This window comes from Ctenopharyngodon idella, chromosome 12, assembly GCF_019924925.1.
Source record: "Ctenopharyngodon idella isolate HZGC_01 chromosome 12, HZGC01, whole genome shotgun sequence".
Lineage (NCBI taxonomy): Eukaryota > Metazoa > Chordata > Actinopteri > Cypriniformes > Xenocyprididae > Ctenopharyngodon > Ctenopharyngodon idella.
The window spans coordinates 30,521,689-30,534,525 of NC_067231.1; the positions used below are offsets into that span (position 1 = coordinate 30,521,689).

The following is a 12,837-nucleotide window of genomic DNA, read 5'->3' on the forward strand; positions in this document are numbered from 1 at the left end:
AAAACAGGAAAAAAACCTGAAAATGGCTAATAACTACTTCACCGTTAGGCCAATTAACTTGAAAATTAGCATGCAGTGTCTTTGTCCAATGTGCCATGATTGTCTATGAGGACATTGATGTATCTCAAAAAACATGTCTGCCATCGGCCAATGAATTTTGAGCAGCTATCAGACAAGGTTAACGAAGGACGATCCAAATGAAACTCACTGGACCTATTTGACTCACGTCCCTAGAGGCCTGTGAGAAATTCAAAAGAAATCGGTCACTGGGGGCGCCTTCACGTGCGTAATGGATTGTGTATCACGTGATTTTTTGCACATGCCCACGACATTCGTACCACATGACTCCTCATTCTGAGTAACTTTACCTGTAGGACCGCCTCTGTCCACTGAATCGTTCGTTAAATATTGGAGATTATTTAAAAAACAACTTTGGCAAACTAGTCCTAGGTTTTTGGCTCAAACTCGATAACTGTTAAAAAGCTTTAAAAATGTTCCTATGGTAAATTGCCTGTATTGGCTGTAAATGGTCTTTTCCATCTATGATTGAGACGGTTACATGCATGCTGATTAAAAAATTATACCTTTTTACACATGTGCTTAAAGGCCTTAAAGTGCCTGAATCCCGATAATTGCTGCTCGCAGCTATATTTATATTTTTATTTACTTTTGCATGTGAAAAAAATCCACCAGAATGCGCTGCGTGTTCGTCCACCCCAGAGGGTTAAAGCATATAGGAATATAAAATTGCCCTAAACTAAAATACCACTGAATGCATTCATCTTCATTTACACCAAAAGTAATGTAATTTCCAGTAAACCAAGATAAACATGCTTACTTGAGCGTCTCCTGAGACATCTGAAGGTTGTAGCTACGCTCTTGTTCAGGAAGTCTGGAGAACTCGACCAGACACGGATGCTGCCGTTTATTATCATCTCTCACCTACATCATGAACAACAGAGGAAATCATATTTGTGTTATAACATTTGAGTATTGATAACAGGATGCAGAAACAGACAGTATAAATGCAGATTTATGGGATAAATTTATCAAATCTGTTAAGAGGGTCACAATAACATCACACCGTGTGACTTTTTTACACTGTAAACACACTGTGACCAATCAGAGAGCTGGAACACAGTGATCGTAACCACAGATTCTCTGTAAAGCTGCTTTGAACGAACACGAATAGTGGAGATCAAGAGGGATTTCCAAACATACATTATACAAAAAAATTCACATTCAATGTTAATTTTACACTTTTGATGGGGAATAAATGAGGAATATTAAATGATTATGGCAGATCCGTCAATCAAACTTTAACTTTATTTACAGTAATTAAAGCCGAGAACGTATTACGATTATTTTGTCATATGACATGACTTAAAACCTCTTATGTAGTGTCAGCTGATGAAAAGCTAATAATTAAATCATAAAATGCTTACTGAGAAAGATTAATTATATTATATTATATTATTTGAAATTAATTAAAATTAATTTAAATAATATGAAAATAAAAACAAATGAATTCAAAGTCAAACTTACTAAAAAAGATTAAATATTTTCTTTGGAATAAATTAAAATTTAATTGAATTATTAAAAAATACAACATTTAATAAAAATTAATTAAATAATAAAAATGTAAAATTAAAATAAATAATTTTCAAATAAAACATATACTAAAAAAGCTGCATGTCAACAAGTGACTATTAACTGACATCAGAGAACAGCGAACAAGTGAATATGTTGTTAAATTATTGAAATATATAAGGAAATATTTTAACTCAAAGGGGTTCAGCTGATGAAAACATTTGGGAATCGCTGATTCAGGGTAAACATTTCAAACCTCCACAGAAGAAACAAACAGATGACGCGTGTTTGACATACCGTTCCGTAAGTCCATCCGAGATCGATCTTGTTCATCACCCACAGCTCATGGATGTTTTCTGCCAGTTTCTCTCGGATCCGCTCAAGATGTGGCGGCAACACGATCTACACGGCAGAAACACGTTCACACATGCGTGATGTGAGAGTGTGCGTGTGAGTGTGTGTCATCTGTGGTGTGTGTGTGTGTGTGCGTACCTGACTGGTGTCCACAGGTGTTGGTGTGAAGGCCGCTTGTGACAGCGTGACCGTGGGTCCGAGGAGGTCACGTGTATTCCTATGATCATGTTTATACTCCTGACTGTGCTCCACTCTCAGCTTCTCTCGTGGTAAAACCGCCTCGAAACACGGAGCGTAACCGGATGGGGGCAGGAACTTGAACTCGCCATGACGACCGCCCAAAAGGAAGCGCACTCTGAGAAAGAGGAGCGTTAAGGGTTGTTCACACCAAGCACAACTAATACTATAATAAAAACTATAACTATAAAGTTTTAATCGCTCTAAGAGAATAGTCCACACCACAAATACAACGATGATGACATGATATCATCGGAATTTCCAGCTGATGTAGGATAAAAACACTGACAGCCAATCAGAATCCAAGGCGGGGCTATCTGTCAGACTGAACAATGGCAGAGGGGGTGGGGCTGAAGGGACTCACTTGACTCCAGCAGAGAAGGACACTACAGGGAAGAAGAGTCCATCTGAGTTGAAGTTCTCAAACATTCCCTGGACCGGCTGGCCGTTGATGCGGAAGGAGATGCTGGGAGCGCTGAGATCCAGACAGCAGCTGACCACGTCCTCGGCCCGCAGCAAGTGCTGATTGGGTGAGCTGACCGATCGCGCCACGCAACCTGCCAATCACAGCGCATGTTACGTTCACATCCCGCTGACGACAGCTTTTATGAGTGATGTTTTTACTACCATCAGCAAATATCTCACATACACGTTTACTCAAGCTATACTGGTTTATCTAATTACAAATGTTATGTGCAGATGTGTTGTTACCTGCCCACAGGTGGAGGCCATCAAAGCCGTATGAGTAGAGGTCGTCCCCGACACCATTCCCGCCCCAGCCCTCTCCTCCGCCCGGATACGGCCAGTAGCCCTGTGTGGACGCCCAACCCACCCGCAGGTGAGTGGCTTCAGCCGTCACGAATGGCTCCACGTGGTCCACGATGAGCTCATAATACCACTTCCTGTACTGGGCGGAGCCTTCGCTCACACCCAGGAAGATATTGGGCCTCATGCTGAATGAGCAACAGAGAGAGATTGATTGATTGGTTGGTTGGTTGGTTGGTTGATTTAATGGTTGGTTGATTGATTGATTGATTAATTGATTGATTGATTGGTTGGTTGGTTGATTTAATGGTTGATTGATTGATTGATTGATTGGTTGGTTGGTTGGTTGATTTAATGGTTGATTGATTGATTGATTGATTTAATGGTTGATTGATTGATTGATTGATTGATAGATAGATTGATTGATTGATTGATTGATTGACAGAAGTGATGCTGGCGCTCTCCTACCTGCTGACGTGATTGACGAGACGCGTCTGCAGCAGCAGGTCTCTGCCGGGCAGCAGATTATCACAGATCAGGTGCTGATTGGAGCGAACCGCCACACCGTGACACACGCACAGAGAACACAGGACGTCCAGAACCTGAACATGACGGACACACCGGCGTCAGTCGAGCTGCTGGAAAACTGGAGCTACAAGCTAATCGTCACACTTACACTACGAGCTAGAAACGGCACAAAGCAATTTGACTAATTGCATTTTTACAATATTTCTTTTAGTAAAATCAAAAAGATGCAAACACTTAACAATAAATTATGCCATGATTCATTTTCATAACAATGGGCATATAATCAATAACGATCTAAATTAGGGTGATAGTTTGAAACATGAACAGATAAATTACCCAAAGAACACAACCAGCTAAGTAAACCATGAAAACTAGTAATTGAACTTAATATAAAATGCCACACATTGATGTGTGAATCCCATTTCAACAGCCCAAATGAACCGATTCATTAAATAAATCAACAACACTGCATGATCATGAAAGTGTATGTGACACACACACACACACACACACACACACACACACACACACACACACTATCTGCAGTCACCTTGTGGTTGCGTCCATGTTTGTCCAGCAGTGAGATGATGGATTTGATGTGTCCTTCTTTAATGATGTTCAGAGCTTCTGGACTCTCCACCAGAACACAGTGCAGAACCTCCAGAATCCCTGCAGACACACACAACACACACATCATAACCGATCACATCACAACACAACACACACATCATAACCAATCACATCACAACACACATAACAACCATCACTTCACAACACAACACACACATCATAACTATCACATCACAACAAACACATAGGAACACAAACATTACAACCATCACATCACAACACACACATCATAACATCTCAACACAACACATCACATCACAATACACATATTACAACCATCACATCACAACACACACACACCACAACACACACATCATAACATCACATCACACAACACACACATCACAACAATCAAAATATATCATAATAAACACATCACAACACACACATTACAACCATCACAACACAACACACACATCACAACCATCACAACACACGCATCACAACCATCACAACACACACATTACAACCATCACAACACAACACACACATCACAACCATCACAACACACGCATCACAACCATCACAACACACACATCACATGCATCACATTACAACCATCACATCACAACACACATCAAACCATCAAAAGCATCACAACACACACATCACAACCATCACAACACAACACACGCATCACAACACACGCATCACATCATGACCATCACATCACGACACACAAGCATCACAACATACATCAAACCATCACAACACAACACACGCATGACATCACATGCATCACATCATGACCATCACATCACAACACACACATCACAACCGTCACAACACAACATACGCATCACAACCATCACAAGCATCACATTACAACCATTACAATACACACCGCAACCATCACAACACAACACACACACCACATGCATCACATCACAACCAACACAACACAACTAGACATGTGCCGATATTCGGTAATGCGATATATCACGATCATGAATATGCACGATATTGTTAGCGTGGGCACTTCAAAATACCATAAATAATAATTTATTACCAATTATTACAATTTTTATAATGCATTTAAGAATACTTTCCCCATCAACCGTATAAAATGCACAACACCGCTGTATTCTGCGTCAAAGGGACACGCGCTCAGATGTAAACAAGCCCAACGTGCATGAGAAGCACCTGCCAGAACGAGTCTGAATGAAAGTTCACGTTCACTTTCTGACAGCAGAGGGCGCTGATGGAACAGCAGAATGCAGCGGTTACCCCAGAAACCCCGCAAACAAAGCAACTGCGCTAGTGAAGTTTTTAAAATGCTTCAAACAGCCATTCATTTTTTTTTTCATCTCAATGTTGTTCATCACAGCACCAAATACTTAATACTTAAGACTTAATAGGCTATTTATTTTCAAACTTAAACATTTTTATATTTTAATCTGGACTACAACATGCCCTAATGATTCTGATTATTTGTTATTGTTCAGTAAAACTTTGAGACATACAGCTTCATTAGTTAACATGTTAATTCATTATTACTAAACTGACAATGAAAAATACTTATAAAGCATTAATTATTCTTAGTTAATGTTAATTTCTTAGTTACTGTTTAATAACATTACTAAAATCAAAAGAACTTAACTAGCTAAAACTAACAATGATCAGTTATATTTCTTAACTAACATTAACAAACGTAGCTATCCTGTACCAAACGTAGCTATTGCTCAATCTTATTTAATGCATTAAATAATGAGACCTTATGGTAAAGTGTTATCTGTTGTTTATTGTATTATTGTATTTAAACATTCAGAGTTCTTTTTGTTATAAGAAAAAGAGTTCTTAAACCTGTTATACTATGACAACACTTTTTTTTGCAACTTCTTTCAATATCGTGATAATACCGTATACCGTGATAAAAGCTTCAGCAATTAATCGCAACATGAAAATTTGATACATGCCTAATCAACCATCAAACCACAACCATCACAACACAACACACGTCACATCACGACACACAAGCATCATCACCAGAACTCAGTAATAATACACTCATTATAAGAAATGACATCTGCTGTGATTTAATATAATGAAATTCACACGTTTCAAAGTGTGACACAAAGTTTGTGTGCTCACTCCTGCTGGTCACTAGTGCTTGCACGGTGTGTTTTGAGTACTGATAACTATTAACTATTAATCAGACCTAAATTCATCTAGCCAGCATGACCTGTCTGTCCTCATCTGCGCATCAACGTGAATCCATCATGGTTCTTTACAGCTGAGGCTCTCAGGTTCTCATCACTCATCACATTACCTCCGACTCAGAGTGACATCACATGTGTCTGCCTGAACACACCTGTACAGTGAACACTCATCATACACGCATTACATTCTACATACCAGACGACGCTTCCAACCTCTCCAGACGACTGATCAGCCAATCCAGAGAGCTGGAGAACTGGGCACAATTCTTCCTGTTTCCTCTGATCAGAGCAGCTACAGAGAGAAAGACGGATGATTGATCACTTCATTAGAAATTAAGCTCATCAGATGTGTTTGTACAAACCCGATTCCAAAAAAGTTGGGACACTGTACAAATTGTGAATAAAAAAGGAATGCAATAATTTACAAATCTCATAAACTTATATTTTATTCACAATAGAATATAGATAACATATCAAATGTTGAAAGTGAGACATTTTGAAATGTCATGCCAAATTTTGGCTCATTTTGGATTTCATGAGAGCTACACATTCCAAAAAAGTTGGGACAGGTAGCAATAAGAGGCCGGAAAAGTTAAATGTACATATAAGGAACAGCTGGAGGACCAATTTGCAACTTATTAGGTCAATTGGCAACATGATTGGGTATAAAAAGAGCCTCTCAGAGTGGCAGTGTCTCTCAGAAGTCAAGATGGGCAGAGGATCACCAATTCCCCCAATGCTGCGGTGAAAAATAGTGAAGCAATATCAGAAAGGAATTTCTCAGAGAAAAATTGCAAAGAGTTTGAAGTTATCATCATCTACAGTGCATAATATCATCCAAAGATTCAGAGAATCTGGAACAATCTCTGTGCGTAAGGGTCAAGGCCGGAAAACCATACTGGATGCCCGTGATCTTCGGGCCCTTAGACGGCACTGCATCACATACAGGAATGCTACTGTAATGGAAATCACAACATGGGCTCAGGAATACTTCCAGAAAACATTGTCGGTGAACACAATCCACCGTGCCATTCGCCGTTGCCGGCTAAAACTCTATAGGTCAAAAAAGAAGCCATATCTAAACATGATCCAGAAGCGCAGGCGTTTTCTCTGGGCCAAGGCTCATTTAAAATGGACTGTGGCAAAGTGGAAAACTGTTCTGTGGTCAGACGAATCAAAATTTGAAGTTTTTTTTGGAAAACTGGGACGCCATGTCATCCGGACTAAAGAGGACAAGGACAAACCCAAGTTGTTATCAGCGCTCAGTTCAGAAGCCTGCATCTCTGATGGTATGGGGTTGCATGAGTGCGTGTGGCATGGGCAGCTTACACATCTGGAAAGGCACCATCAATGCTGAAAGGTATATCCAAGTTCTAGAACAACATATGCTCCCATCCAGACGTCGTCTCTTTCAGGGAAGACCTTGCATTTTCCAACATGACAATGCCAGACCACATACTGCATCAATTACAACATCATGGCTGCGTAGAAGAAGGATCCGGGTACTGAAATGGCCAGCCTGCAGTCCAGATCTTTCACCCATAGAAAACATTTGGCGCATCATAAAGAGGAAGATGCGACAAAGAAGACCTAAGACAGTTGAGCAACTAGAAGCCTGTATTAGACAAGAATGGGACAACATTCCTATTCCTAAACTTGAGCAACTTCAGTCCCCAGACGTTTGCTGTTATAAAAAGAAGAGGGGATGCCACACAGTGGTAAACATGGCCTTTTTTTGAGATGTGTTGATGCCATGAAATTTAAAATCAACTTATTTTTCCCTTAAAATGATACATTTTCTCAGTTTAAACATTTGATATGTCATCTATGTTGTATTCTGAATAAAATATTGAAATTTGAAACTTCCACATCATTGCATTCCTTTTTTATTCACAATTTGTACAGTGTCCCAACTTTTTTGGAATCGGGTTTGTATATGCAGTATGTTTGTAGTATGTGAGCTTTCTCTGTGCTTTCAAAACCCAGATGATCGACTAACTGTGCAATGCACTTGACATTCTCCTTCATTCGTTCATTATTTGATTAAAAGTTCAGACTTTTTACACAAACAGAATCATCATAATGAGGCACTGAATACAGTCTGCCTCTCTTGTGCAGAAGAACACGGTTAAGACGCATCTGAGCTCATGGGGTCACAGTCAGCAGGTTTACAACGAATATTGATGTATGCAGATGAAATATGGATCATACCGAGGAGCTCGTAGAGGGAGTTCAGGATGGACTTCCAGGATTGTCCAGCTTCTTTACCGGCCACGTCTGCAAAATGAGCCGCACTGCTGTAGACATGCAAACGATCGATACACTCCAGCACCAGGTTGATCATTCCCTAGAGACACACACACACATGAGCTTCCTCCTTCACAGATCATGAGACTGTTGAGCTTGCAGTTGAAATATCAAACCTTTCTCCTAAAATCCCTCTGGAGAAATAAAAATGAGTCAGCAATCAATCATCCATTAAGTGTCTCGAGCTCATACTAGCGGTTTGAAATCATATCCTATTATATTATTTTTTGCAGGGTCCAAAATAATTCTGTATGTTGTAGATGTAGTCTGAGCAGATTAGTGTTGGAGATCTGCTTTGTGGTTTTATGGGTATTAGTGTCACGACCTCGCAGATACTTTGTGATGCAGCAGATAACAGAATTATCTCCAAGATTTCTGATTAAAACGAAGCCCTCCTAGGCTGTAAGTTGACGCTGTGTGTGTCGATGTGATCGGCTGGGATCCGTACCTCCTCCTGGAACAGGATCTGTCTGCTCTTGAGCGCTCGGAGTCGGTTTTGTTTGTCCTCGTGCTCCAGGTGCTCATCGGGAGGCTGGAAGTATCCGATCAGATCCTGAAGACTCAGACTGACCGATTCGATGGGCAGATCGAGGGTGGATGTCTTCCCCTTCTTACTCAGAGTGTCTAGACCCCTGAGCTCAGGGAGGAAGCAGAGGAGCGTTAACAAATAAAACACACTGTGTGTGTGTGTGTGTGTGAGAGAGAGTGTGTGTGTGTTATCATGCTCAGGTTCAGATCCCTAAAGTGTGCTGAATGATGTTTAATTCATGATCAGCTGCATCATTCACTTGATTCTGAAGATCAACAGTGTGTCACCTGATGAAGCGGTTGAACAGGAAGACCGTGCTGCGGATGACTCTGGCGGTGCGCGACTCCTCGTTTTGTGATCGCGAGAGCGTCAATCCGTCATCCATGTGACCCTCATGATGCATGATGGCCTAAGACACACACACATCAGTGCGTTACATTTATCATCCACACAGATGTGGTGGAGAGCGTCAGTCTGCGCTGCAGCAGTAATGATGAGGGTGTGAGAGTCTGACACGTCTGTAATGAATCTCACTCAGAAGCAGCTCAAGGGCGTCACGCGTCACATATGAATGAATCCATCACAGCGAACTCACAGCGACACACACATTCATCCTCTCAAACGCTTCCATATAAAAACATTATTGTGTAGGGATGGACTGAAAATATCGATTTTAATTGATTCTCACTTTGATGACACGTATTGAACCTGATCTATATATTAAATCGAATCGATATTGGAATTGAATTGAATCACAAGCTTGTGGAATCGAATCATGTGATTTGTGTCAACGCCCAGCCCTACATGATATGTTCGTCCTCACCTTCCTCTGGACGCCACCCATGCGAGCACACTTGGCGTCTACAGACTGGTATGTGAGCCAGAGCCCGGCGTCCACGTGCTGGATGTAGCAGACCGAGTCTCCGTATTTGATGTCCGGGACGCCCATCCCATCCACCTCCTTCCTCAGGCCAAAGTCCAGCTTCTCCTGCAGGAGAGGGAGCAGAGGATCGTGGGTAAACACTCATTCGAGCCTGAGCAGATATCTTCATGCCTTATAGTCGCATTTATCGGATTAGAGCTGGACGATAGTTGAGATTTGATATATTAGTTCAACAGTTGCGGTTCATCAAAATATCAATCGTTAAAATTAATAAATGTAAAATGTGTATTCATTTATAAACACACTTATGAATAATAAAAATGATATTTTAATCCCTGATATGTGAAACACATTTCTGATCATATTTCTCTAAACTCGTTTCAATAGATCAATCATGACAAAAAAATTAACAGCCACCAATTAGTCTTTCTTGTATTATACTTCTCAATCCTAATACAAAAGATTATTATACAGTCATGTTTATGAGATGAAGTCGAAATTGACATACTAAGCCATTATTATGACATACTATGTTGAAATGGACACAAGTCATAATTATAACATACTAAATCATAATTAAGATAATGAAGCCTAAATTATGACAAAAAGTCCTAATTATGAGATATTCGAAATTCTGACAAAAAGTTGAAGTTATGACATACTAAATCAACAGACCTTTTATGACATAATTATGACAAAATAGTTGAAATTATGACAAAACGTTGAAATTATGAGATAAAGTAGAAATTCTGACATACTAGGCCATGATAATGATATACTACGTTGAAATGAGCACAAGTCATAATTATAACATACTAAATCATAATTATGATAATAAAGCCTAAATTATGACAAAAAGTCAAAATTATGAGAGTCGAAATTTTAAAATCATAATTATGACATTAAATCAACTGACCTTTTATGTCATAATTATGACAAAAAAGTCAAAATTGACATACTAAGCCATTATTATGACATAATTGATGATGTAATTATACTAAATCATGATTATGAGAATAAAGTTAAATTCTGACAAAAAGTTGAAATGATGACATACTAAGTCATAATTATGACTTACTAGATCAACGGACCTTTTATGTCATAATTATAAAAAGTTAAAATTATGACAAAGTCGAAATTATGAGATAGTCGAAATTTTGACAAAAAAATTTAAATTTTGACATACTAAGTCAATGGACCTTTTATGCCATTATTATGACAAAAAAAGCCGAAATTATGACAAAAAGTCGAAATTTTGACAAAAGTTGAAATTATGACATACTAAGTCATAATTATGACATACTAAATCAACAGACCTTTTATGTCATTATGAAAAAAGTTGAAATTATGACAAAAAGTCGAAATTTTGACAAAAAGTTGAAATTATGACACTAAATAAACTGATCTTTTATGTCATAATTATGACAAAACATCAAAATTCTGAGATAAAGTTGAAATTCTGGCATACGCTTCATGATTAAAAAGTCGAAATTGACTTTCTGTGCAAATTATGACTTTTTATATCATAATTTAGACTTTTTAACTAATAACAATGACTTAGCATATCATAATTTTGACTTTTTGTCATAATTATGATTTACTAACGCATGATTTTTCTTATGTGGTTAGTCCTGTACCTCGACACAAATTCAATTCAAATCCAGGAACTTAATCTACATTCTCACTCATATGCAAATGAAGTGATCTGATAATGAGTCATTAGGAGTCTCACTTTTGAGGAACGGAAGCAGAAAGCCGTAGATTTGACGTCCGCTTTCTCCTTGTCCATTAGCAGGAGCCCTTGATCGTCCATCATGCTGAGATATTTCCCGGTGGTCACGTGGCGCAAGCGAAACGGCTGACCCCAGCGGATGTGACTGCCGCTCCACCTGCACAGAGACACGCGTCAGACAGACCCACAATGCACTGCAGTACAGATGAGCAGTGGAAGCATCAGTGTTGGGTCACAGTTTGAGTGAAGACTATCAGGTCTGTTCTCAAACAACGCATCATTTGACTTCAGAAGACTTTATATATATAGCGCATGAGTCATATGTTATGATGCTTTCATGGTGAATTGGAGCTGATCACTGTGTGCTTTCATGACAAACAGCGGCTCAAGAGATTCATACAGGTTTGGAACAACATGAGAAAAATGACTTTGATGCTTATGATGGAAACCGTTCGTTTGTAATTCAAAAGCAAAAAGTAAAACTGTGCTGGGCTCCTGCTCCAGAATTTGGCCCCAACCCCAAAATGCCACTTTGATAAAACGCTTCCAACTTCAGCTTCCTCCGATTATTTTTAGTCAGGCGTCCTGCAGTGTGTAATTAAAGGCTTCGTGGGAACAAGCGCTGCTGCTGCCAGAAGGGTCAAACGTGACGGAACGCATCCGGCCGACCTGAGACCTGATGACATCATCACTGCGGCATCATGGGCTCCTCGCAGGGTCAAGAGAGCAAAGCACGGGACGGCCGGTCACAGGAAAGACCCATGAAATCAGAATGTGACTTTTGTCACGTGCTAAGTGAGAACCAATGGTCAAAAGTTTGGAGTTAGAATGACTTCTGAAGGATCATGTGACACTGAATCAGGACACGTTCACTCACGCGACTCGGAGCGTCTCCAGCCTCCACAGGGATCTGGCGTGGATGGACACGGCTCCACCCTCGTAATGCACCGTCCTGGAGGAGAGAAAAACACGAGAGACTGAATGAAAGAGTCTTCATATCTGTCCATTTCTGCTTTAAACAGAGCAGAATCACAAATAAAGCAGAGCTCAGAGCAAAATACTTCAAAACTTCATTTCTGACTACTCAGCTTTGTTTCTACAGCGCTTTTTACAATACAGATTG

At 39.7% G+C, this 12,837-nt stretch overlaps 1 protein-coding gene across 9 annotated transcripts in view; it reads right to left on the minus strand.

The window, feature by feature from the left end:
- LOC127523844 (ryanodine receptor 2) overlaps positions 1-12,837 on the minus strand; it is a 109,266-nt gene that overhangs the window by 60,913 nt on the left and 35,516 nt on the right. For all 9 annotated transcript variants that reach the window (XM_051914959.1, XM_051914957.1, XM_051914956.1 and 6 more), the window contains 14 exons: positions 12,592-12,666; positions 11,715-11,871; positions 9,923-10,087; positions 9,387-9,508; positions 9,019-9,202; positions 8,475-8,610; positions 6,460-6,555; positions 4,025-4,143; positions 3,415-3,548; positions 2,893-3,134; positions 2,546-2,738; positions 2,083-2,299; positions 1,888-1,992; positions 839-942 (listed from right to left, as the gene is read on the minus strand). In XM_051914959.1, the coding sequence (XP_051770919.1) occupies positions 839-942; positions 1,888-1,992; positions 2,083-2,299; positions 2,546-2,738; positions 2,893-3,134; positions 3,415-3,548; positions 4,025-4,143; positions 6,460-6,555; positions 8,475-8,610; positions 9,019-9,202; positions 9,387-9,508; positions 9,923-10,087; positions 11,715-11,871; positions 12,592-12,666 (2,049 nt within the window). The remainder of the gene's footprint in view (positions 1-838; positions 943-1,887; positions 1,993-2,082; positions 2,300-2,545; positions 2,739-2,892; positions 3,135-3,414; positions 3,549-4,024; positions 4,144-6,459; positions 6,556-8,474; positions 8,611-9,018; positions 9,203-9,386; positions 9,509-9,922; positions 10,088-11,714; positions 11,872-12,591; positions 12,667-12,837) is intronic.